Consider the following 26431-nt stretch of genomic DNA (forward strand, 5'->3'; position numbering starts at 1 on the left):
GAAAACTTAATTTATAAAAACAGAGTTTACAAAGTGCAGGACAAAGACATGCATTAAAATGTGATACTTGAGAAAAAGTGCAAGTGTATTACTATTACTTACCGTACCAAAAGTAACAGTAAGTATGTAGATTGATAATCTCAATCTACAGAGCAATTAGTAACTAACACTGTCCCATAAATGCAGTGGAGTAAAAAGTTCAATATTAACCTAAATACCTCTGTAGAAGTATTAAGTAACCTAGCATAAATGGAAATACTCAAATAGTTACACAGTACTGTGAATAAATGCTGCATTCCCACATAATTGTGTGAATTAGCTTTTTTTGCTAAATCCCATTAATGAACATTTATACCCCAGACAGTATCCTAAACTTTATGACATTGTTTAAAATTAACTTTAAAGTTACTGTTAGCCTGCTAGTTACAGCTAACGTCCATAAGACTAGGAAAAAAAGAGTCTATGCTAACGGCTAACGGCTCTCTTAACTGTTCAATCTCGTAACCATGGTGATTTTTGTAACCTGAGGTGAGTGTTATATGGCTGTCTCCAGTAACTAAACTAATATGAACAACAACAACTAACGCTAACTTACTTATTACTCCGAGATAGTGTCGGTGTATTGTAATATAGCAGTTTAACAACACTGTAATATGCACGGTATGTCCCCTTGTCCCAGTTCTGCCGGTTTTGGTTGCTCGGCCCAGTCGTGTCGTTATGCTCGAGTATTGGCTGCTACACAACATGTATTATGCAGACTTGTGTACGTCGGAGGAGGAGGGTTGGAGGCTGGGCCAGAGGAATGCTACGTGTCTTGGAAGTCCCTTTTAAACCCCCCTTCGTCTTCTTCGATTACCAAAAAATTCGGAGGTTACTTACAACTCGACTCCCTCATCCAGGACCTGTGTGTGTGTGTGCGTGAAGCGGTCCCGAGCCCCGGTGTTCAGCAGTCCGTCAGCGGTGTGAAAATGTCCGGAGTTAAAAAGCTTCGTACGGTAAGTAGATGTGGAGATAACGGAGAAAAAAAACTGTAATTCTAGCTGTCAATGTTTGTCAAAAGTTCAGCCGTGTGTGTGAGAGAGAGAGAGCCGGCAGCGCCCGAGATGTAAAACTCCTCCCAAAGTGCCAAGTAAGTGTCTCAGTAATACACAATAACATCACTGACTATCCGCTATGTTCACAATCAGAGTCCACTTTATTGCCAAGTATGTCATCAGATGACATACTAGGAGTCTGACTTGGTGTTTGTGCATAGCGGATGCAGAAAAATATAGGAAGATACAGAGATATGTACACACACTAAATATAAAGTCACACACAAGAAATTAGGACAATACAAATATGAAGCAGACGATATATTCTCCTTGACGATATTCAGTAAAAGCAGTGAAAAGTAATCTCAGTAGTGGATTACTTTTCCTGCATGCATTGTTGCTTTAAAAGCCCGTTTTCTGCAAAGCCTTGTTCACTTTTGTGCCTCTCCTCTGTAACTTTACTGCCAGGTGTGATGGTTATACAGCCTTGCCTTGACTCTCAATAGGCTGGTTGTTGTAGTAATGTCAATTTGGCCCATTCATAACATAGTGAGGGGGGAGAAAGAGGCCACTGTGAAACGACAGTCTGATGCACAGGAATGCTGCTAGATTTGAGAACATTATGTGGAGTTATTAAATATATGTGTAAATGCCACTAACTGTAAGGGAAATTACCATTCACAAACCTGTTTGGCATCTTTGTCTAGTTTTTGCCTGGAGCTTTTGTTCCATAAAGCTGCTTGTATCTTCTTAAAATGTCAGGATTTGCTCTTTTTTATTTATTAAATTCAATTCAATTCAATTTTATTTATAGTGACAAATCATAACAAAAGTTATCTCATGACACTTTACAGAGTAGGTAAAGACCACACTCCAAGACTTATTTATAGTCTTATTTATAGTCTATATACAGAGACCCAACCATTCCCCCGTAGAGTACGTTGGCTACGTAAACCTTCCCTATTACAGACAGGAACGTCAGACAGACCCAGCTCTGTGGAGGACGGCCATCTGTGTTGACCGGTTGGGGAGGATATATATACCTGTATTTGTACATATAGACATATATATATTGGATATCTGAAGGGTTTTTAGACTGTTTACTGGACAGAATAACCCATTTAGATATGTAAATGTTCACAATGTCTGACAATGTCTTTATAGACAAAACAATTCATTGAGAAAATGACAGACCAATTGATGATGAAAATCATCATTTAGTGGAGCTTTAAAATCACCTGTGATATTACTTAAGTTGTGTTATTACTTTTGCTATTACAAAACGGCCTTACTATTTTGCCATCATTGCACATGTGCCTTTAGTTGAGAAATTTCAGAGCACATTTAATCATACTTGTGTCTTTTGTGATTTCCTGAGAAAGGATGCACGCTAAATTGGGAGCAGGAGGAAAAGAGTTATATAAGGTCTTCCAAATTTGTAATAACAATAGTTTATAGTGCCTTTCCTACACAGGAATGTAGTTGAAAGTGCTTTTCAACAGGAGTTAAATGTAAAAGCCAGCAAAATTAAATTAGGGGAAGTGATCAAAAATGGATTCAAAGGAAATAAGATTAATATTGTGAAGCGAAGTAATGGTTTTGGATAAAAGCATTTTTAAATAGGGGGGCCTTAAAGTTCTCTCTTAGATAAATACGCGGTTATGAACTGCCAAAAAATACATCATGTTCCCATGACTGTTGAAAGGAAGGAGTTTGAGATAAATAAAAGGAAGGTTTCTCCAATGTGTGCAAGAATACTGATGTTTGCCTACAGCGGTGGGTGTGCGCAAACTTGAGACTACGTGTCCTTTTGCAGTTGAGTATGTAAAATATTTTTGTACTGCTTACTTGCTGTGAGGAGCAGCTTTGAAATGCTGCTCGAGGTAACTGAGAACAAAATTTGATGACAGTACACAGTATGGAATGTCACACTTTTGTTACCAGTGCACATTTTCTTTTCGAAAAACAACTCAATTTATTAGTCATACTTGATGTGATTTCTATTTTTTAGTATGAGCAATGCCCAGATTGGTTATCCATAAACCCAGCAAATGTATGGATCCCCTCGACTAGGAAGACAACTGTAGAGTAGAACTTTATGTGGCGATCTTCCCCACTTACTTGGCTGAAACACACCTGTAAGCATGAAGTATCGTGGTCATTGATTGTTACAGTCATGGCCTTTTGTGTGTGAAAAAAGGGCTCTTTAAATGCACATTGTCAAATTGAGACTGGATCCCTGTGAGGGTAAATAGCAGGTTCTTAGTATGTTACGGTAATGTAACACCGGGTGGAGAAAGGTTATATGCATGAGGGACATGGGGGGGGGGGGGGGGGGGGGGGGGGTCAAAAAGTGAAGCCATGGGATGGACGAAGGGAAAAGGGGAAAGTGGGTGCAGAGGGTGAACGTGTGGGCATGAGCGCTGCCACATCATCGCTGGGCTACAGGCAGCACACTGGACACATTGTCCAGTTAGTACTCTCCCTTCCTCCATGACTCCCTCCTCTACCCCTCCCCTCTAGAAGTAAATGTAGTCACATTTATCCACAGCCTGGTCTACATAGTCACTTAGGGCAGGGCGTGTACACTTAGTCATACTATGCTAAACTGAGTGCTAATCCCTAAATAAAATGTCACCTCTGTGCTGGTTTTGCATGATATGAAAGATCTTGGCAAGTCAAGTAAGATTATTGGCAATTCAACCATGAAGAAACTATAAATTGTAAGAATCAATTCAGGTCCATAAAAAAGAATCATCAAATAAGCAAAAGCATCATCAGCATGAGTAAGTCCCCCAGAACCACTTTAGTTTGCCTCTGTCTAAGCATGTGTTCTTCTATTTCAGGATCTCAACAGGTCAACCAATGTGGTGTTCCAGGACCACCATGTCACCCGGAGTAAAAGAGGGCAGGTCGTGGGCACAAGAGGAGGCTTCAGAGGCTGCACCATCTGGCTCACGGGTGAATCTCTATAGTCAAAAATTATATCCATCTGTTGGTCATGAGGTGGCTCATTCCTCTGCCACATAGGAATCATAAGGGTAATCTGATGTGGACTGTTTGAAACATGCTTATATGTCTTATCACATTTGGGGTGTATAGGTTTGTCAGGTGCCGGGAAGACTACCATCAGTTTTGCCCTGGAAGAGTTTCTCGTGTCCCACGCTATTCCTTGCTATTCGCTGGACGGAGACAACATTCGCCACGGCCTGAACAAGAATCTGGGCTTCTCTTCTGAAGACAGAGAGGAGAACATCCGCCGTATTGCTGAAGTGGCCAAACTGTTTGCAGACGCTGGGCTGGTGTGCATCACCAGTTTCATTTCTCCTTTCAGCAAGGTCAGAAAAAACCGTAACATTTAATTTTTTTTAATTAAAGGTCCTTGTAAAAAATTACATTTCCATATCTTTTTTATTATAAAGCGGGACAAGGTGCCTTTATAAATACTGTTAAAGCATCAAAACGTTCAATCCCTAGACAAATGTACACAGACCGCTAACAGTGCTGTTACAGTCATTCTCCGGCTGCAATGAAATTGCAGAGACACACCTGGGCTTTTTCAGGACGGAGGCTTAAAGAAACAGGTGCTAAAGCGGAACATTTTAGGACAAAAGGCGAAAACTATCCATTCAATACTAGTATGTTTATGTAAACATGTTATAGTACAATCCCAAAATCCAAGTATGAACCTGAAAATGAGCATAATATGTCCCCTTTAAGAAGCTGAAACAATCTAACGAAAGGTTTTATTAAAGAATGTTTTATCCAAAAGTCAAAAGTATCATCAGCGTGGAATACACTGCAACACTTTTAAACTATTTAAATGAAATGCATGTTCTAATTTATTCCACAGGATCGTGATGAGGCGAGGAAGATCCATGCAAGTGCTGGGCTACCATTTTTCGAGGTGTTTATCCACGCTTCTCTTGAGGTGTGTGAGAGCAGGGATGTCAAAGGACTTTACAAGAAGGCTCGTGCTGGAGAGATCAAAGGTCTGTGCGACAATTCTGCCTGCGGCTAACTTTCTCCAAGTTTTTATATGCTGCTGCCGCTGTGTGAGTGATACAAATAATGCCACACCCTTTCTACAATTACAGGCTAGTTCACAATTACCTTATTCAAGTAAAAATAGCATGTGAACACTGCTGTGGTTTCAGTGACTTCTTTTTATGGTTTCGCATGTCTTGACAGGTTTCACTGGGATCGACTCTAATTATGAGCGTCCCGAAGTGCCGGATCTTGTGCTGAAAACTGGAGAGCTCTCAGTGAACGAGTGTCTCCAGCAGGTGTTGGAGCTGCTCAGGGAGCAGGTGGGTGTATACATATTGTGTCTCTCACAGGCCTTCATCAGTGTTAGTTTAGATGTCTGTAATGATGGACGAGACAAACACACACAGATCTCAACTGATTGGTATGACCAAGAGGCCACTAAGTAAATGTTAAATACTTACCTGTTAGTACCTATTTGTCAGCCAGTACCGGACTTATATATCCCTATTTAGACAAGCAGCTTATGTACCAAAGCAAGAACATTGTAGTCACTGATGGACGAGCTAGCTCCCTAAAACCAAACAATGATTTTAAATATTAAACATTAAGAAGATGTAATGTCCCCAGGATTTTCCAGTCCAGCTATGAAGACTTTCACATCAAAGAGGGAACAATAGAACAACGTTGAAAGAAATTCTTACAACATATCGGACATCATAAAACATGGTATCAAAATAAAAGGATATTAGTTCTAAAAATAGTAGTCTAAAAGTGCCATATTTTAAAAAGTGAGATTTCCGTGTCTTTTGTTTTTTATTATTAAGCAGGTCGAGATGCTTTGTAAATACTGTAAAAGTACACTCAATCCACAGAGAAAGGCACACAGCCTGTAATATTCACAAACTGTGTCTTTAAATGAGCCGTTACAACTTCTGTAAGGTTGTGATGTCACAACTATACTGTATATAGGTAGAAAGTTACAGTCATTTCACGGCTGCAGTGAAGGCGTTTAGACGCCAAGACAGCAGATTCAGATGACACGGGAAAATTAACCAATCAGAGCAGGGCTTTTTCTGGAAGGGGCTTAAAGAGCTATGCCAAAACTGAGCATTTCAGACAGAGCACAGGTCTATTCACACAGACAAATGATCAAGTTCTTTACCATTAAAGCATTGTAAACCATTACAGGATTCAATATTGACACATCACTCTGATCACACTTTATACTTGTCACAACATGAAATCACAACAGTCAAACTGGAAAGACAAGTGTAACCCTGACCACAAAATACCTTTCTTGGGAACAATACCATTAATAGACCTTCATTGAGACGAAGAAAGAACGTGACATTGCTTCTGCTGCACAAGGTCAAGCTTTGCTTTAAGGAAAAGTTGCTGATAAAGTTAATGAGTAAACACAAGGGCTTTGTACGGCCATCATAGAGGCAAAGGTGAGTTACATTTATATGAAACAATGCTGTGTCAGCGTGACCAGTTTGTGAAATTATTGTTTTTAGTTGGCCTCCTGTTCCTGTGGCTGAGAAGATGGGAGTGTAGTTGCAGGAATATGCAGATCCCTCCTAGGAATCATGCCCTGTCATGTCATGGCTATATAAATATATATATATATATATTCTCTGTATATTCAAATATATTTGCAAGCAGCTGTTGAGAGATTCAAGCATATAAAAAGATAAAATTAGATCATATTTTTGTGGTAATATTATACACCGACATGAAAAGGCTTTTTTACACCAAGAACTGCATTATATTGGTAAAGTTCAGGATGAAAATAGGCATATACATGAATATAAGTGAATGTCTTCATTCCCATAGATATATGTGTCACAGCATGTTATTAAATTGAGTCATTTCTACATACAGTATGTGTGTGTAATTATGGCCTGTGTGTGTCTGTGTCTGCGTGTGTGTGTGTGTGTGTGTGTGTGTGTTTGTTTGTGTGTGTGTGTGTGTGTTTGTGTAATATGTATAATAATAACTGAGTGAAAATGAATTACTCCTCTGGAATCAATGAAATATTCTTCTGAACTGTTGATTGGACATCATTTATGACGTCACTGTGGGCTCTAGGAAATTGTGAAGGACATTTATCACTATCACTATCATTTTTATTGTTTCATGGGCCAAACGATTCATTGATTTATCTGTAAATTAAGAATCATTGGACTGATCGATAATGAAAATAACTGTTAGTTGCAGCATAGATAAAGGTCCCATATTGTAAACAGTGAGATTTACATGTCTTTTAAAAAAATGATGAAGCAGGTCGAGGTCGTATACAAGCAGTCATCCCACAGAGAAATGCATACAGCCAAAACTCTTCAGAAACTGTGCCTTTAAATGAGCCGCCCGAACTTCTGTACGATTGTGACGTCACAACCTAATCTAGACTGTATATAAATGGTAGAAAGTTCCGCCACAGTACAGTAACAGTTATTCCCCGGCTGCAAAACACTGACTTATCACAGCAGACTGGCCTTTTCTTGGAGAGGGGGCTTAAAGAGACAGACAGTATGAGACAGACAGACAGTATGCAAACATGTTCTATAGAAACCCAAAAAATAAGAACGAACCGGAAAATCACCAATATACTGTATGTCTCCTTTAATAACCCCTTTTCTTGTTGAATATAGAATATTGTACCCGGCGAGATCATGGAGGAGGTGAATGAACTCTTTGTTACTGAGAACAAGCTGCATCTTGCTGTGGCTGACGCAAACACGCTTCCCACCATCAGCATCACCAAGGTAACCCAGCACACTGGCATACAGGCTTCTTTTTATCACACGGCAAATGGACAAGAGGGTCAATATTGGACATATCAGAGAGCTGCATATGATGAGCCCATAAACATTCCCTACTGTTTGGACCCCATCTATTAATGGTCTGCTCTGACTTCCCTGTGCACTAATAAAGACATGAAAGCCTACCGGGCATACAGCAGTGTGGTAATAAAGATAGAAAGATAAGTGCGGCACTTTGTTCACATACAAGTACTTTGAAGTGAACTTTCTTTCTAATAGTATCTTTTCAGTGGGCCTAGACAAATGGTTATTTCACTCTTTATTTGTGTATTTGGAACAAGAAGGGCTATTATTCATCTAAGGCTGTGTTTGCAACATGTTATCTCTGACCATCTTGTTATGGTTTAGTGAGGTAGTTAATGTATTGATCGTAAATATGTCATCAGCAAAGACTCTTTCAAACACAGCATAATGAGGCTTTGGAGACATGTGGAGACAAGTGTAACCCTGTACGATCCACAATTCATTGATTATTTAATTCATCATTTATATTACACTGAATACCATGAGTGCAGTTAAATCCATACGTAAATTTGTTCCATGCTGTTTATAATGAGTGACGGTTTTCTGTCACCAGTTGGATCTACAGTGGGTGCAGGTCTTGGCAGAAGGCTGGGCTAGCCCTCTAAAGGGCTTCATGAGAGAAAGAGAGTTCCTCCAGGTTTTACACTTTGGCAACCTGCTGGATGGTAAGTACTACAGCAGTGTTGCATCGACCTGACTAGCTGCATATCCCTTTAAAACCGAGAACTGAAGTGACGATTCAATTTGATAGTGCATATCATTTTTTAAACATGATGCAATTTATTTTGAAACGAGACATCAAATGAATAGAATAGAGTTTTCATTGTCATTGCACAGCAACTGTACAACAGCATTTCAGTGTCTCCTTCAGTGGTATAAAATAAAAGCACAGTATAAAAAGATTTTAAAAAACACAATCGAGCATTAACTCTCATATTACCAGCAAGATTCATTGTTATCTAAATGTGGTGTGAATGACTGAAAGTATGAATTGGGTATTTTAAAAAATAGATATATAACAGCAGTCCTGTACAACAGAAAAAAAAGATCACGGCTACTTCCAAACAGAGCTAATGTGATTACTTATAACAAATAACTAATTGAAATAATATTTCTGATATTATATTTGTGTTAGTTCACTGGTTGAGATTACTGCATCCTCCTCTGTCTCAGGTGGGGCCATCAACATGTCTGTTCCCATCGTCCTGCCTGTTAGCACCGAGACCAAGCAGGAGCTGGACGGCTGTGCGGCTGTAGCTCTGGAGTACCAGGGTTCACGTGTGGCTATTCTCAGGAACCCAGAGTTCTACCAAAACCGCAAGGAGGAACGCTGTGCCAGACAGTGGGGCACCACTTGTCCACAGCACCCTTACATTAAGGTGATAAAGCATTTATCAAATGTCTTCAGCATGCACTGTTATTCTTGTAATGTCTGCCACATGATTGCACTGCAAACAGTTATACCACCACATTGTGTACTTTCACTTTGTCACATTTTGTGGAAAATATAAAATAAATCAAGCCCTGGAAAAGTATTAAATAACTGAACTTAGTTCAAAGGCAACGATTTTACCTGAACATCAATACTACAGATAAAGATTTGAATTAAAAATAATAATAAATCTCTGTTGATCCCCTTGCGCAGATGGTTATGGAGGGAGGTGATTGGCTGGTAGGTGGTGACCTGGAGGTGCTGGAGCGAATCAAATGGGACGATGGACTGGACAAGTACCGCCTTACTCCACAGGAGCTCAAGCAGAAGTTCAAAGACATGAAAGCAGGTGAGAAAATATCAATGACTTTACAATGAAGCTACACTAACAATCAGGGAAGGCGCAATGGCATACAATGTGTTGTAAGTAGAAGCCGGTGAAAACATCAATAAATTAAAGCAAGTACTTAACAACATTTGTCTTTCAGAAGAACTTGACAAAGGACCAGATGAAAAAAATAAAATGGTAAATTTAAAGCAGCATGGTGATGTGTGTGTGATCTGTGCAGACATACAGTATCTTTCTGAAAACAACAATGACATTTGATCACCTGTGATTACACTGACTCACCTACTTTGATGTGAATGTTGTGTTCAAGGTTGTGCCATTTATTTATCTACACCACAATACAGTATTTATTATTTGGCTCAGTTTTGTTTTTCAGTATTGTTTGAAGCTCTGTGGTCCCATCAGTTGGTGTTGGTGCAAGCATGTCGTGATGTGCACTTAACAGTTTTTGAACACAAACCACATGCAATTTTGATGCCACATTTATGAAACAAAGTCTCGAGTTATGTGAAAGGCATTATTAGCATGTTTACTGTGACAGCTATTAAAATGCACCCTATTCTTTGCATATTTTTGGACTGTACGGATTGTAAAGCTCCACTGTAATACTGCTTCTATTACTACAAATTATTTGATGTGACCTTAATGTTATGCGCCTATATGTTTTCCTCCTTAGATGCGGTATTCGCTTTCCAGCTGCGTAACCCAGTCCACAATGGTCACGCCCTGCTGATGCAGGACACCAAGCGGCGTCTGCTGGAGCGAGGCTACAAGAATCCAGTCCTCCTACTGCACCCACTCGGCGGCTGGACCAAAGATGACGATGTACCTCTGGGCTGGCGGATGAAGCAGCATTCTGCTGTCCTGGAAGAGGGCGTCCTGGAGCCAGCCAACACCATTGTAGCCATCTTCCCCTCACCTATGATGTACGCTGGACCCACAGAGGTGAGGTGTTTAGTCGGAGGTTACAATCACTATGGTTTATTATTATTATGACATGTAGGTGTGATTGAATATTAACCTGCTTGTGTTCATGTCTATTCAGGTTCAGTGGCACTGTAGAGCCAGAATGGTCGCCGGAGCAAACTTCTACATCGTTGGCCGGGACCCTGCAGGCATGCCTCACCCAGAGACTAGACAGGACCTGTATGAACCCACACATGGAGGCAAAGTCCTCACCATGGCACCGGGCCTGACCTCTGTGGAGATCATCCCCTTCAGGGTCGCTGCCTACAACAAGATTAAGAAGGCTATGGACTTTTACGACAAAGAGAGGTGAGTGATGAATGAATCCACATGCAAGGACAAAGTGCACTAGATCATTAGTGTTCAGCACATTTGTTCAGACTATATGTGAAATTGTGATGAATCATTACAGAACATCATCCTGCGTACATTTGTAGGCCCAAATCTTTCAAAGCAAAACACAAATTTTATGGACATGTGAACCAAGCTGTGCCCCTATGTCTTATCTTGTTAGCACTGTAGACTGCAGTATAAATCTTTTAGACAACTCCCTAAATTCTGCGGCTCACTCTTGTAGATTTATATCAACGTTTTTGTATTTCTGTGCTGGTGTGATATTGGCTTCATCAGATCGACACTTTCAATAACCTGTCCTTTCCACTCTCTCCATACTGCCCTTTCTTCACTCCTCACTCTCTCAGACATGCTGACTTTGAGTTCATCTCTGGGACCAAGATGAGGAACATGGCTCGCAGCGGAGAGAACCCTCCAGATGGTTTCATGGCCCCCAAAGCCTGGAAGGTGTTGGTTGAGTACTACGCCTCTCTACAGAAGAAAGAGTAATCAACACAGCACTCAGCACACCAGTGGAAAGCATCAATTCCGAAGGGGGTAAAATATACACCCTCCACTCCTAGAGTGTTTTAGAATGATTCTTGTTTTAACTTGCGTAAAAATACTCATTTAGATTTCTATAAATGATGAATAATTCTGGCAGGTGTGGGTGTTTTGTACAAGTCAAAATCAGCCAAATCAAATTGAATTGTCTAAAGCAGTTAAATCATTACATTTTTACATTCCTATAAAACTATGTGATTTATAAAATCCATTGTAAGTAAGTGAGTAAAATTTTATTTATAAAGCACATTTATAACAGTTCACACTGACCAAAGTGCTGTACATAGTGCATTCAGAAGGTAAAACATTTGAGTAAAAATAACAATGTTAATAAAATACACATAACACAAACACAAACATCCACATATTAATAAACAGAGGTGTGCAGAGGTAAGATAATTAAAGGGGGGAGCCAGGGTGTAAAGATGTGTCTTGAGCCTTGATTTAAAGGCAGAAATGGAGGGGGCATAGTGTATGTGTGGTGGCAGTTGGTTCAACAAGCGTGTATGTTTATATGCATATTAACTTAATTATGTATTTGAATAAATTAAAAGTAACTTGAGATTATTTTTTTTAGGAGCACCTCCCAAGACAGGGAAATCATCTTTTATATGTGATTTTATATATAATATCTGAGGGATGCATGGCAAAAAAAATGTAGATTTCACTTTTTTTTTCTTTTTTAAAAATAGCATTTTATGGTAATTATATCACTGTCTGTCAAGTTATTTGGATGATCAGAATGAAAGTTACTATCACTACCTACAGTGCCTATTTGTTTTACATGTATGGATGTTGATTAATTCATCATGTTCATTTTTCATATTATTATGAAATACAAATGTGAAAGTGCCTTCCTCTCAAATGTCAACATTATAAAACACGCATGTTTTGGTTTCTTGCTGGCATTTGCCTGGGATTTCTCTGTGATTTTATAAAATGGGCAAGTGCATTCATGTAAGGAAGAGCTGCAGTTTTAGGAAGAAAAATGCAGTAATAAAGAACGTATTTGTTATTATGAATACTGGAATATTGTGTACTGTGAAACATGTCATTTAATGTAATTGATTGAAATATTTTCTTCTCAGTGATATCTCTGTTCCGATTTTTCTATGTTCCACCGGTTATGCAACACATCCTACATCAACTTTTGTCTGTACAAGGTGCATACTTATCAATTGAAGGTTAAAGGTGAGAGTCCAACAGGCAGTGTGGCATTCTGGGGCTGCACACCAAAAGGGCAGCGCTGCCATCTGTTGGCGAGAAGTGGTACAGGAATACATAATCATAGAGCGACTGTAAATGCATGTAAAAGGGCACAGTCACTGTGGGTTTCTCTGACAGGAGGTGGGCTTCATAAATGCACTCATCACGATAACTTATCTCACTGACACCAGAGCCATAGATAGTCCTGTGTCTCTACCTGCTGTCTTTCTCTTAAACAGAGGGTGGACTTGGACAAACAGCAAGCACAGTCAACAGTGGAGGTGTTCATTAAAATTATCTCATATTGTGTGCACGTTTGTTTGAATTGTAAAACACTGGATCCGGTTCTGGATCTTTTATAAAAGATGACGGAGATCCTGAGACGCTTTCCAATTATAATTAAAGAGAACGTTGAGCAAACTGGAACGACTAATTCATTTTGGAAGTATTTAAGCTATAAAGGCTACAGTGCTACAAGATAAGATGACGAGAACCATGTCCCCCCTGCAAAAAAAAGTTTCCTAATTAGCCTATGACATGAAGTCAGATCATTCAATCTGTGATGTCCCAGGTAACTCTGTTTAAATCTGCTGAACTGCACCCTCAATACTTTATAAAATCTCCAACATGTCATGTCACTGAGAAATGAACAGGACGGCTACTGGTGTAAATCTTGTGTCCAACAGGCCGAATGTTTAGGCTTATCGTATATTAATACCCCAAAATGTGATAAAGTTACATTTCCTTTTGGTGTTCAGCACTGGCATTAAGACTGTCGTTTATTTAAATATGGAAATGACAATTAGTGATCACACATTTGATGTAAGAATAGTTTGCACAGCTTCCATATTGTATTGACATGGGTTGAGTAGGGCCTTCTTGGTTCCAGATGTAGGCTGATGGTTATACACAGTTCATTAGGAGAGGACATTATTTGTTTTTTTGTATATATTATGGACAAGAATATTATTAATGTAAAGCCCCTCTCACACCGTGGCTGGTGCTGTTTGGCTTTACCCATAATGACCCACCAGAGCCGTTGGTCACATGCAGTGACTATTGCTGGTGCCGTGGAAATTAATTTGATCTGCAACTAAGAATTGCTTGGGTTTTTGGGGGTATTGATAATCTGCCAATTAGTTTTCAAATTATTGACTTTGTCTATAAGGGGCCAGAAAATAAGGAAAAATTCACATCACTATTTCCCAGAGGCCAATGTGATGTCTTCACAACAGTCCCAAACCAAACATATTGGATTCACTATCATGGAGGAGTAAGAAAACCAACAAATGAAACCAGTGAACTATAGGCACTAAAACAATAATTGATCAATGGATCATCAAAATGCTCGCAATTAAATTTTCTGTGGATTCATTTATTGAATATTTGACTATTGTTTGACTAATCGTTTCAGATATAATCCAAGACTTACTTCGGATGAATATTTAGGATGCATCCAACATTTATGATTACTTCTTTGAGTGTTTGTAGTATTAATCAAACATTCAATTATTATTATTATTGATAATAATGGAAATCTTTAAATACAAATGTATTCCATGGATGTGTTGTTTCATGCATAATGTAGCCTATTTTGTTTCACCACACGACAAATGATAACATTACAGTCTATAAATAGCCCATGCGATTAACGTTTCTATTATTTAGGATTGATTTGAGGTCAGGTCACTGTATGAAACAAGACAATGAAGGTACCGCAAAGTGTACTCATTTCCCATTGTAAAGTTCATATGGACTGATAGGTTACAATGATATATATTTAATTTAACACATTTAATAATAAGTTTATATGATATAGCACCTTTTACAAAGTCACAAAGTGCTTCACATGATGCAATTGCTCAAATAAGACCCAAACAGTACAATGAGCAAGCAAAAATAACACTAGAAATACAATTTAAAAGACTTTAAAAACACCAAAATGACAAACATAAGACAAAAGCTAGTTTAAATAAGTGATAAATGACAGTTTAAACCGCGAAAAGTGACATTATGTTGGAAACTTCCCTAATTACAGCCACACGTGATCACTTTGACAGAAGGGCGCGTCGCATGCGGACTCAGTTTATCCTTCCGTCAGAAGCACGAAATAACTCCGATTAATGCTCTTTTTTCAAGGGTTAAAACAATAACACCTGTAAGTTTTTGTTCAGCGGCATCTAATGTTAATTGTTGAAACAATATGAGTTTAAACGGCATTCGCCTGCTTTAAATCAAACCGTGGAACTATACAGTGACGGCGGAGGGATATTTGTTCTAAAAATCCCAGCCTGCTCTACCTTCTTTTTTTCCTTCGGTGGAGGCCATGATGGGAGCCTGAAGAGTTCAGCTGGAGCGAGAGGAGCCGAGAAAAGAAGATGATTCCCCGGGACGGAACTGTCAAACCAATCCGTGCACATTTCTGATCTTTTTGTATAGTCTATTATACATTCAAGGTGGAGCCTGTCACTTTTCTTTTTCACATGTGTTCTTGGCAATCAGTCGATGACAATGTTGACTCGTTAGGAGGCTTTTTGGATCGAGAAAGGAGGTAGCTATTGTTGCTAAGCTACCTGCTCTAGCTTAGCTCGTTAGCTAGCGAGCTAAGCTCAGTCTGAGTGACTGGATACGGGTTTTTTTTTTTTCTGGGAACCGGTGAGTTCTCTAAATCCTCTCGCTGTCAATCGCGGGGCGGCTGCGATTGAGCCACCGGCGTTGGACCGTGTCTTGGCATCGTTAAAGGACAACTGCATGTGTTGTATTCGGGTGTGTTTTTGCAAAGACGAATCGCAGGATTTTTTTTTTTGGAAAGTCGGGGCCTGCGCGGAGAAGCAGCAGAGCAAGGCCCGTCTTTATGATCCAGAGGAAGCCTTTTCTAATCCTACCTGCTAGCTCTGCTGGCTAGCTACGTCTCTACGAGGGACCTGCAACAAAAAATTAAAAAAAAATCCACAAGAGCAAACCCACTGACTGCGACATACACGACCAGACAGCAACATTAGAAAAGACTGTTTTCACCATTTTACCCCCATAGAGACTCCTGTCACCTGCTACAATGGCTGCGATTATAAAAGAAATGGTCAGCCGGAACAAAAGGAGATATCAAGAGGATGGCTTCGACCTGGACTTAACGTGTATCCTTTTCCCCCGTGTTCCTCATTTATCACAGCACCCGGAACAGTCACTTAGTAATGTGTGTAATAGTCTAGCATTGGAGTAGGAGAGCTGGAAGCGGTAATGTCAGTGAGGTAGTTAGCTTCCCTGCTACTTAGCTAGAGCTGGCTTTTTGCTGTCACCCAGCATGTTTGAAAGATGGTGGATCTGTCAAACCAGCACGCATACATGTCAAAGTCATATTATAGGTGGAAAACCCCCCCAATGTTCAACTGAACATTAGTGTGGTTGTAACAAGGCCGGGTCATTTAACCAGCATTTCCTTGCTTGAGGTTGTGAAATTGTTAGTGGCATTAAGTCATTTTTTTTTTATCAGTTAGTGTTTGAAGGCAGCTTGATTGTGTCTAGTATTTATCTCAGCACGTCTTTCTAGTAAATGTTTGCACACATCTAGATATGGGACTTCATTACAATGGTAGGTTTTTGGTTTATAATGCAAATAGCTGAAAAGACCAAGCCCACCCTCACTTTGCTTCACCTCACCTGTGTCATCTATTAGGTGAGTATTCATTGATGGATTTAAAAAAAAAAAAATCATTGGAAATCTAATTAACATTTTCCCTTTCTCTTTTTATGGAGGTAAATCATTTAAGAATGTCTGTTTGCGGCCTCCGTACGGGACTCATTTCTCATCCATTACCACTGATAATAGTTGACCTGGTTCCCTAGTGCACAATCACTGCTACTAAAGTTGGTATTTTTAGGGTTTTGGGCTGGTGTTAAACTAGATCAGAAACTGATGTGGTAGACCATCGACAACGTAAATGCAAAATGTTATGTGTGACAGTACTGAGAGTGTCACCATGGTTATAGTTGGATGCACACTTGGCTTTGTATCAGAATTTCAAACCACCCTTTGAGTCCTGAGTTTTTGGTATTTCTGTTTTCACAGTAAATAACAATTTTGATTTTGATGAGTCAATTTTGATAATTAATTGTTAGTTGTTCTTTAATGCAAAAAAAAGACTGTTTGCGGCGTCTCAAATGTGAAAATGTTTTCGCTTTATTTCTTATACAATACTAAATTGAATATCTTTGTGATTTGGACTGTTGGTCAGACAAAATAAGACATTTGAAGACCTGTGTGGACTTGGCATCTGGGAAACTATGATGGACATTTATATATTTATATACATCAAATGGTTAATCAACTAATCACAAGTATGGCAGATTTATCTATATTTTTATCTAAGTTGCAGATCTATCTGGATCTATACAGCATGTGATTTAAAATACAGCATGCGATTTAAACAGGCCGTGGAATTTTTAGACATAATTTGCTGCTGTTAACATCAGTGTTGTTGGATTAACTTGGATACTTTGCCGAATAGCTCATTTTCTTTAGTAGAAGAATGGCAGTGGGAAGCCAAGTGATAGTTGCCTTGACTCTAAACTGCCATTCAGATAACATAATGAACAGATGTGTCAGCTGGGATGTGTGTGACTGCAGATACTGAAATGTGTGCATCACAATATTTGATCAGATGTGTCTCACCTGGTTTTCTAATGTGGTAAGGCTTGTGGCATGACTTGTGCTTCTAGAGCTTTGTGCATGTGTGGAGGGGGCACGCCACTCAAAAGTCGCATCTTTCTTCCTTCGGCGTGAAGTCTCCTCTTGTTCAGATGTGGGCCCTTTCTAACCATCCCTTTTATCAGTTTTGGCATAGTGTCTAAAAACAATATGGGCTCGCTGCAGTTATGTAATGCAGTATCACAGTTCTGGGAATTGCCCTTAAAATAGAGTTGCCAGTGATCTTGTATCAGCATTGCTGTCTGAGTGCTCTCACCCTCTCTTACCCTCTCAACCCACCACCTCTCCTTTGCTCTTTTTCTTTACTACTCCCACTCTAATTCTCCCTCCCTCTGCTTGCCCCCTTTCCTCTGCTCTCCTCCTTTCCTGTCCTCCCCACCCCCTCCTCACTCAGCACTCGCTGGTTCCCACTCTCCCTTTTCCCCCCTTGCTCTCAGTTGTGGATTTGGCGTATGCATAGAGCTGAGGCAGGGCTGGCTTTAAAGAAAAGGCGTGCCTGAAACGGCAGATTTTCTTTCTTTTTTTCCCTCCTACTTGGAGCTTCCGTCGGGGGTCCCGTATGTACGTTTCCTTCCAGCTGCAGAGACCAAGCCCCCCATGCCCTGGGCTGAGGCTCTCCTGGGAGCTCTGGAGCTTTTTAAAAACACTTAGAATAGACTGACTGGGATCATTTTGCCAGTAGGTCCAAGGGTTAGTGTAGCCAATGAAATGGCATAGAAAAGCAGTATTTGGCTCCTATTAGGTCTTTGAGGAATTAATGGACGGGATTATGGCACAGTATGTACAGATAGGCTTCTCTGTCATGAGCTACAGGGAAGTAGCTTGGCAGTATGCAAATAATACCATAGATTTGCTATTGAGCTTGTTGAATTCATGCATTCAGGCCTGCTTTGCGTATACCTCAGCTGCTTAAAACTACATTGAGGCACTTGAATGCAATGATTGAACTCCTGTTACGGAGGTTTATTGAATATCTTTTTTTTTAAGTTAAAATCTTTTAAACTGCGTTCATCTTTCGATATGTCTTCTTGTTCGGGATTCCAGAATTTATGCGTGCATGTGTGCGTGTCTTTTTGCATGTGGAGGTACTTGTATGTCTGCACACTAAGCTAAGCCAGAGTTGTCAGATGTGTGTGTCAAATTTTTATGACCACTTAAAACGTGATTTGACTCAAAAAACAGAAATAAGGCCTGCTCAAAAAATGAAACAGACACATGCAATTAGAAATATTCCGCTCTTCTATTTTTGACACCGTGGCACAGGAAGTGTAAGTAAAGGTTGCCCTTTAGTCAGTGGTTAAAGTGTGAAATCCCACAGCTTATGGCGACAGGCAGACTTCAGTTACAGGTAGGCGTCGCAGCCGAGCCTTGAAGACATGCGTGCCAAGTCAATTATTCTTTTCTCTGCAACATGACACTGATGTGTGCCTTTAAGATTGTATGTATGTCACCGTATAATTGGCCACGACGTTTTCCATCACTATCCTCCGCTGAGCCCCGTTTGATGATGTAAGGCAACTTTACAGGTGTAGCACTAGCAAGCTGGTGCAACCAGAAGTGAAACTTGTGGAATCTGGTATGTGTGGTTTGTTAAGTGTTGCTCTCCACTTGTCTTGTCTGTCCCTGCACGTCACAGAAACACAGCAACCACCTTCTGTTGCATGTGCAACTTGCAAGACGTAACACAAACGTTTGATAAAATGTTTTTTTTTTCCACCTCTGCGCACTCGGTCCCATGGATATTCAAATTGTTACAGCTGAGCTCGAAAGAGAGATAAGCCGAACATTTGCGATCATCCCAATATAACTTTGGGCTCTAAAAATAAATGCAGGTCAGGGAGCGGAGACTCTCCGCGTGCACCCACATGTGGGCCTGGCTCGTGCAGGAGTGCTGTTACTCTTGTCCTGTTTGCCTGCTTCTCACTGTCAAGGCCATCTGTCACCGCACGCACAGCTCAGCGTCCCTCCTCTGTGCTCCCATCTATCCATAACTACAATGACACCCTCATATTGACGTTGGCTGAAACTTTACACACTGCTCCCTGTCTCTGCATTCTTGGAATTGTGCTCTTATTGCAATCACTTATAGATTGTTTTCCATAAGGACATGTATTTCATTGTTACATAGCTGTTGAAAGCATAGGCAGGCCTACTTGTAGTTAAAGATGTGACGTTGAGCGCCTCGTTAGTGCCGCCTTTTCATAAAAAGGCTTGATATGCTCTGTCATACACAATGTACATTTCCTTGACCCCTTGCCTGAACAGACATCTACCCAAACATAATTGCAATGGGCTTTCCAGCAGAGAGACTCGAAGGCGTGTACAGAAACAATATAGACGATGTAGTACGGTAAGTTATGATTTCATTGAAAAGGGAAATGTAATGAAGAAAGCATTTGTAATGGAATGATTTGTCTTATTTGTTTTGCTCTGGAAGCCGATCTCATATTAAATACATTATTTTCTCTCCTGCAAACAGGTTTTTGGATTCAAAGCATAAAAACCATTACAAAATCTACAACCTGTAAGTCTTCCACATTTTGTTCATACCTGAACTGCTCTTTGTTCGCCTAATAGCTTCCTCTGTGTGTTTTCTAACTGGTTTTTGTTCTTCCCATTTAAGCTGCGCAGAAAGACACTACGATGCTGCCAAATTTAACTGCAGAGGTAGGCTGCTTTACATGTTCCATAGATGCTTTCCCTCTCTTAAACAAAACAAAAACAGTCTGACCTAAAAGCTTGATGACGCACAAAACGTCTACCAAGTCTTTCTCTCGGTCTTGTCTTCTCTGACCTGTCTGTTGTGTCCACATTTTTTTTTTTCTTCTCTGGTTACAACTTCGCGTGATCCTGCATCCCGTCACGCATCAGTTGCACAGTACCCTTTTGAAGACCACAACCCTCCTCAGCTGGAGCTAATTAAGCCGTTTTGTGAAGACCTGGACCAGTGGCTCAGCGAAGATGACAATCATGTGGCGGCCATCCACTGTAAGGCCGGGAAGGGCCGCACTGGGGTCATGATCTGCGCCTATCTCCTCCATCGCGGCAAATTCCTGGAGGCCCAAGAAGCGCTCGACTTTTACGGAGAAGTCAGGACAAGGGACAAGAAGGTGGGATATTGATCTGGGACCAAATGTTGCAACACAGCACCTGTTTGTCACTGCAGATCAGTTGTTACAAATAGTTGAGACTGATGATTAATTATCCATTAGTCTGCAGATAATTTCCTTGAAACATGACTCAAACCTATCAAAATAGTTGTCAAGTCATGTTTAGTTTGAGCTCTAGTTGCAAAAAGAGAACCTCATTTGTATGTTCAGCATCTCTAAACATTTTTTACTCTTGTTGCAGGGAGTAACGATCCCGAGCCAACGGCGCTATGTTTATTACTACAGCTACCTACTGAAGAACCAGCTGGAGTACAAGCCGGTGGCACTCCTCTTCCACAAAATGGTGTTCGAGACTCTCCCCATGTTCAGCGGGGGCACCTGCAGTGAGTCACGCTCATGTTCAACTTTACCTCCAAACTAGGGCGTAGGCATGCAAACCGCTGTTCAAACAGAACGAGAGCCTTGGATGTGCTATGCACTGTAGGGCTCACCCACGCTGCAGTTTGGCACCGTAGAACAGAGCAGGTCATCTACGAGAAGAGAGAGTTGAGTCGTCCTGTGCCGGGGTATATCAACTGTGGCTGAGTTCGCTGCAGTATTTTTTACCCTTTTGACAAACAAGGGCAGCTTCTTATTGATCAAGTCCTCTTGTTGCTGCTTACAACAAGGCCAGCTCATTCTCTGCCCACATTTTCAATCAGATCCCCTCGTTTGTCATAACAAAATTTTTTACATTTTCTTAGTTCTTAGCATAACATGATTTATTTTCTTTGGTTTCTCCCGCTAAAGAAAATCACATGAAAACAAAAATTAAGTTTTACGAAGGTTACCCTCCAAACCTTCCAAACTCTTGCAAAGGTAACCATTTGATCCATCTTTTTTATTTATAGCTTCCTCCAGAGGATTGGCTTTATTGGAGTTAGGTCTTTCATTTGTTCATTTTCTGCTGTGCAATACTTTTCCGTGCACAGTGTTCGGAGAAATTACAATATGCACTGTTTAAACAGGGTAGATCACTTACCGAGCTGCACAAGGGAAGTAAACTGTGCACGCACACACCAGACAGAACAGTAAAAGCCAGATAAAATAATGTGCCTTACTCATGCACAAGCAGGAAGTAACTTAAAAGCCAGTAAAGAAATTAAATATTTTGGCGAGTGATTTAATTTTTACATACAAGTGTTTATAGGTCACTAAAGGTGGTTTCAGTCGCTCAGTCGTGAGTATTTACATATCACTGCATGTTTGCTCAGAGCTTGAGTGGTATGACTTTTATTGTAAAATGGTGTGTGCGCAAACTGTAGCACTTGTTTTCCCAGTGGTAGAGAAGCACACACTCAAAGCAGCCGTAATCAGAGTGTGCTGAAACCTAAACTTTATCAACATCGGTACGGATTTACTTCAACGTAAGTCATCCTCACAGAGACATTTGTGAGGCCATGGGTAAATTTTCTAAGCGTATAGTGACATCTGTTTGCAATGTGTCTTTATTTTGCATGTCCACTTTCTCAACATGTTAGTACTGTGTGTGTGCCGTTTACTCTAAGTTGTAATAATTTTCAATTATAGTTTTAGGGGGAACAAATGTTTGTGCTTGACTTGTATCTGAATTTGACCGTTTTTTTTTTTTTGTAACTGTCGGTCAGAAAAAGCTTCTCTTCTTCCTTAATTTCTGTGGCTTTCTCACCATTAACACCTGACTGCGCTCAACATCCTGACTGATTCCTCTCTTTCCTCCTAACACTCCCTTGAAAAAGGCCCTATTCTGAGTTTGACGTCTTAATACACACACACACACACACACACACACACACACACACACACACACACACACACACACACACACACACACACACACACACACACACACACACACACACACACACACACACACACACACACACACACACACACACACCCACCCCACCCCTTTCTATCCTCCGGTTTCAGATAACCAATAAAAGAGGAGAAGCTGCTTTGATAATTCTGTTTCAAATAACTCAACATCACACATTTCAACATTTCCATTTTGTTAAATTCCCCAAAGACAACCCTGATGTTTTGTGGTTGTCAGCGATCTCAAGGTCCCCCTTTTGTGCAGCTCACAACACACCAGGTTAAATGTTCTTAAGATACACACCTCCGATTTAAAGCTACTTACTGTATGTTGTTTTAAGCGATGTAGATGCAAGTATCTGTAAATATTTTTGTTTTTGCCTGCCATGATGTCAAGCCCCGGATGGGCCAGCCGGGTCCTGTTTGTGATAATCTCCTTCTTTCTCTCTAAAGGGGACAGTACCGTTAAAAACAGGAGCGAGCCGACCCCTCAGGGCTTCAAGAAAGGGAATTGGCATTGGGGTAAATGAGCCTTTCATCCATTGTTATCATTTTACTCATTTGCTCTTATATGGCCCCAGAGATCCACCAGACATTAGCAGTGTGAGGTAGAAAGCTTACAGGTATATGAATTCCTCTCCAACACCCCCAACCCCACAGGAAGAAGGAAGGGTTAAGATTCATCTATATGCAACAAGCTGCATTGGTCCAAGACCAAACCGTGACTGTCTATCAGAATAGGGTCGCATGTCTCTGGGTCTCTTTGGGTGTTACATTTTGTGGTGTTTCCCTGTCCCCTCCTTAATTTGAATATGTTTTGCACTTATTCAGAGGGGAGAGGTGATGTGTGCTGTGCACTTTCTTTTTTGTCCACCTCATATAACAACACTGGTTAATACCGCTTCTCCTGTCACTCACTCACTCTTCTTGTGTTTTCTGTCTCTCCTCCTCCACAAATCTCACAATCTTGCCCCCCTTCGGTGCAACGTTGACTCCTTTTTTTTGCAGATCCCCAGTTTGTGGTGTATCAGCTGAAGGTTAAGATTCACACGTCGAACCCCGCTCAGACGCGGCGCGAGGACAAGCACATGTTTTTCGAATTCCCCCAGCCTCTGCCAGTTTGTGGAGACATCAAAGTGGAGTTCTTCCATAAACAGAATAAGATGATGAAGAAGGTTAGTTGTGTTGGTGTGCCGTGAGGAGCTTTCATTGTAGCTTAATCTGCCAAACAAATTTCTGTCAGTCATTAAGAGCTTATTCCAGCGGTCGATTGTCATGATGTCTGCTAGGTTGATTTTCTCACTTAGCTTGGTGCCAACAGTAATGTTGTTGCAAACAATGTTGGCGGCAATCTGTTTTTTTGTTTTTTTTGGTTGTCAACAAATCCCATGAAAAAGCCAATAATAGCTATTTCCTCTGTGCCATAAACCTTGAAACACATTAGCAACACGGGGAACTGTAGTTTATTTGAGCCAAAAATTCCAATGCAACAAATGTGTATTAATCCACAGTTTAAAATATTCCTCAAGTGCTTCATTTACTTGTTTTAAAAACAACAGTGGCTCTGTAAAAAATTAAAATTTTTGTTTCAATTTTTAAAGATTCAAGTGAAACAAATTGGGGTTTGACACAGATGGGCAGAGAAGTTTGAATGTATTGAGAGATGGGGCTAAGACATTGTTGACATTAAAAAAATATATATGACGACGCCAACCGTAACTTAAAGTTCCTTTTGAATTCTCCTCTTTGGCCAATTTCTCACGACATCTCCTCTCATCACCTCTGCCCTCCAGGACAAAATGTTTCACTTTTGGGTGAACACCTTCTTCATCCCTGGACCAGAGGAGAGCGGGGACAAGATGGAGAATGGGGCAGTGAACAATGCAGACAGCCAGCAGGGGGTACCGACACCGGGCCAGGGCATGCCGCAGAGTGCTGAGTGCAGGGAAAGCTGCAGGGAAAGCGACAGGGATAGGGACAGGGACTACCTCATCCTGACGCTCACTAAGAACGACTTGGACAAGGCCAACAAAGACAAAGCTAACCGCTACTTCTCGCCAAACTTCAAGGTAAGGATTTCATTTGGATATTTGCTGGATAAAAGGTTTGATCGTTATCTCAAAGTCTGTACTTTTTAACTAAGAGCAATGCTTATTTATAATTGTATAATGATTATTGCACGTCTCTTAATTTGCAATTTCAGGTGAAGTTGTATTTTACGAAAACCGTGGAGGATACTTCGAATTCTGAGGCAAGCACTTCGACATCCGTCACCCCGGACGTTAGCGACAATGAGCCAGACCATTATCGATACTCTGACACCACTGACTCTGATCCGGAAAATGAACCTTTTGATGAAGAGCAGCACACGCAAATCACAAAAGTGTGAACTCTTTTTAAACAGGAAAAGAAGAAATTATACACCAGAAAAAAAGGAGAAAACTTGAATATAAACTCAAAAGAAGAACCTTTGTCCCTTCCCTCCCCCAGACGGCAATAGAATTATCATCATGTCAAATGCCAATTTTAGGGAAAAAAAGATAAATATCCTGACCAATATATTGTTTTTTTATTTTTCTTTTTTTTCTTTGGCACAGCCATGTACCATGTGCGAGGTATTGACACTGTTGCCCCATGGGAAAAGGTGCTGTAGCTATAAAAATGTGTTTATATATATCTATATACATACGTATATGTATATACATATATACATGCATATATAAAACTTTTTTTGTGTCAAAGACAATGGAAAGAGTACCACAATCAGGAGACGGGAGTTGAAGTGTGGGAGAAGAAATGATATACTAGGACTATGCTGCTCCTTCTCCTGTCTAAACCAAGGCCAGTGCTGCAGTCACTTTGTTTCACTCCCTCTCTTCTCCTCCTCCCCTCTTCTCCTCTCATCTTTTATTCTCCCTCCCCTCCATCCTCTCCTCCTTCCTATCCTCCTTTACTGTGAATGCTTCTTGTGCTCTTTGCAGGCTGTCTCACGTGACTTTTGGTCTTTGTGCAGTGCAAACTGCATGCGGGCAGTGGGTTTGGGGTGGGCGGGGTTATGAAGAGGCTGTGATGATGTCTAGCATTGCCATTCCTGTTCCCACTGTGTATACGTTAAATTATGCAGAACAAGGCATCCCATGTAATTGTTAATGTTTTTTTTTATCCTAAGATAATAAAAATATAATACACAAAACAGCAGGGAGACAAGTGTTTGCAATAATGTCAACACTACATTTAAAGGACAATGGTGATTTGCATGTATTGGAATTGGCGTCCATCCTTAATAAATGTATGCAATGTTGTCTTTTCTTAAAAAAAAACAGCTTTGAGATGTGTCTTCTGCGTGGGGTTCCCCAGTGCTTTGAGTCATGCTCAGAAAATTACATCAGAGGTTTATGTAATATTCTCCCTTTTGCTGTTCGCAGTTAATGAAAATCATGCATCCGAATGGAAAATGAATTGTGCAATATGCAGTTGTCATCAAACAACAAAGCCAATGCGTTTTTTAAACTTGACGCCATTGGTGTCAACTGAAGTCATAATTGTAAGTGACGCAGTCAGACCCCGTAACCTAAACTCGAGCATGAGCAGCGAGTCGGTGGAGGAAAATGTGCGCTTAGCTTGATGAGAAAAATGCTGTAAAGCAGGTTGTCGTTGCAGCTGCTCGAACTCTGTTAACAGTAACTTCCTGCTTTAAAGGTCAGCACTGCAAATAGCGGGTGGAACCTGAGGTAGGGAAGTGATGGAAGGATTATTATTAAAAGTTCAACTGCGGGCGAAGAGCCCATTTCCAGCAAATAAGTGACTCAACCAGGGAGCAGAGCATCTGCAGTGCTTTAATGTCAGCCTATCTGTAAGGTAAAGCATATAAATATGTTGATTATCACAGCAACAGTTTGCTTTCATTCAAACTTGACTGAAGTTCACTCCACTGTGCTCTGTGTTTTGATATATCTGCCAAGTAACATTTTTATTTTCTGAATTGATTTCAAAGCAAAATGACCTGAACTCTGATGAAAACATCAACATTTATGAGCCAAAAGCAGCCTGACCTCAT

At 40.5% G+C, this 26431-nt stretch overlaps 2 protein-coding genes across 3 annotated transcripts; both read left to right on the forward strand.

Moving 5' to 3' along the window:
• The first annotated feature begins 894 nt into the window (after nt 1–894).
• Nucleotides 895–12477, forward strand: LOC310953870 (bifunctional 3'-phosphoadenosine 5'-phosphosulfate synthase 2-like). Its single transcript, XM_083923128.1, has 12 exons — nt 895–995; nt 3881–3995; nt 4137–4372; nt 4888–5026; nt 5226–5344; nt 7679–7792; nt 8427–8538; nt 9047–9252; nt 9519–9654; nt 10331–10599; nt 10700–10929; nt 11322–12477. Exons 1-12 carry the CDS (start codon nt 969–971, stop codon nt 11461–11463), a joined length of 1845 nt encoding a protein of 614 aa, XP_083779254.1. The 5' UTR covers nt 895–968; the 3' UTR covers nt 11464–12477.
• Nucleotides 12478–15051: 2574 nt separating this feature from the next.
• LOC310953356 (phosphatidylinositol 3,4,5-trisphosphate 3-phosphatase and dual-specificity protein phosphatase PTEN) lies at nt 15052–25635 on the forward strand. Of its 2 annotated transcripts, XM_083922373.1 has the most exons (10): nt 15052–15857; nt 19694–19778; nt 19908–19952; nt 20052–20095; nt 20300–20538; nt 20780–20921; nt 22828–22896; nt 23383–23549; nt 24168–24443; nt 24578–25635. In XM_083922373.1, exons 1-10 carry the CDS (start codon nt 15779–15781, stop codon nt 24761–24763), a joined length of 1332 nt encoding a protein of 443 aa, XP_083778499.1. In that variant the 5' UTR covers nt 15052–15778; the 3' UTR covers nt 24764–25635. The 2 variants fall into 2 exon arrangements, with proteins under 2 accessions (XP_083778499.1, XP_083778500.1); XM_083922374.1 differs by lacking the exon at nt 22828–22896.
• Nucleotides 25636–26431: the final 796 nt, after the last annotated feature.

Source organism: Echiichthys vipera (assembly GCF_963691815.1).
Source record: "Echiichthys vipera genome assembly, chromosome: 11".
Classification (NCBI taxonomy): Eukaryota; Metazoa; Chordata; class Actinopteri; order Perciformes; family Trachinidae; genus Echiichthys; species Echiichthys vipera.

Excerpts from the sequence above, each read along its gene's own strand:
- LOC310953870 (XM_083923128.1), top strand. The coding sequence starts at position 969 with ATGTCCGGAGTTAAAAAGCTTCGTACG. Across the intron at positions 9,655-10,330 it reads GTTCAAAGACATGAAAGCAG|ATGCGGTATTCGCTTTCCAG; the intron begins GTGAGAAAATAT and ends TTTCCTCCTTAG. Across the intron at positions 10,600-10,699 it reads TGTACGCTGGACCCACAGAG|GTTCAGTGGCACTGTAGAGC; the intron begins GTGAGGTGTTTA and ends ATGTCTATTCAG.
- LOC310953356 (XM_083922373.1), top strand. The coding sequence starts at position 15,779 with ATGGCTGCGATTATAAAAGAAATGGTCAGCCGGAACAAAAGGAGATAT. Across the intron at positions 22,897-23,382 it reads GAAAGGGAATTGGCATTGGG|ATCCCCAGTTTGTGGTGTAT; the intron begins GTAAATGAGCCT and ends TTTTTTTTGCAG. Across the intron at positions 24,444-24,577 it reads ACTTCTCGCCAAACTTCAAG|GTGAAGTTGTATTTTACGAA; the intron begins GTAAGGATTTCA and ends TTGCAATTTCAG.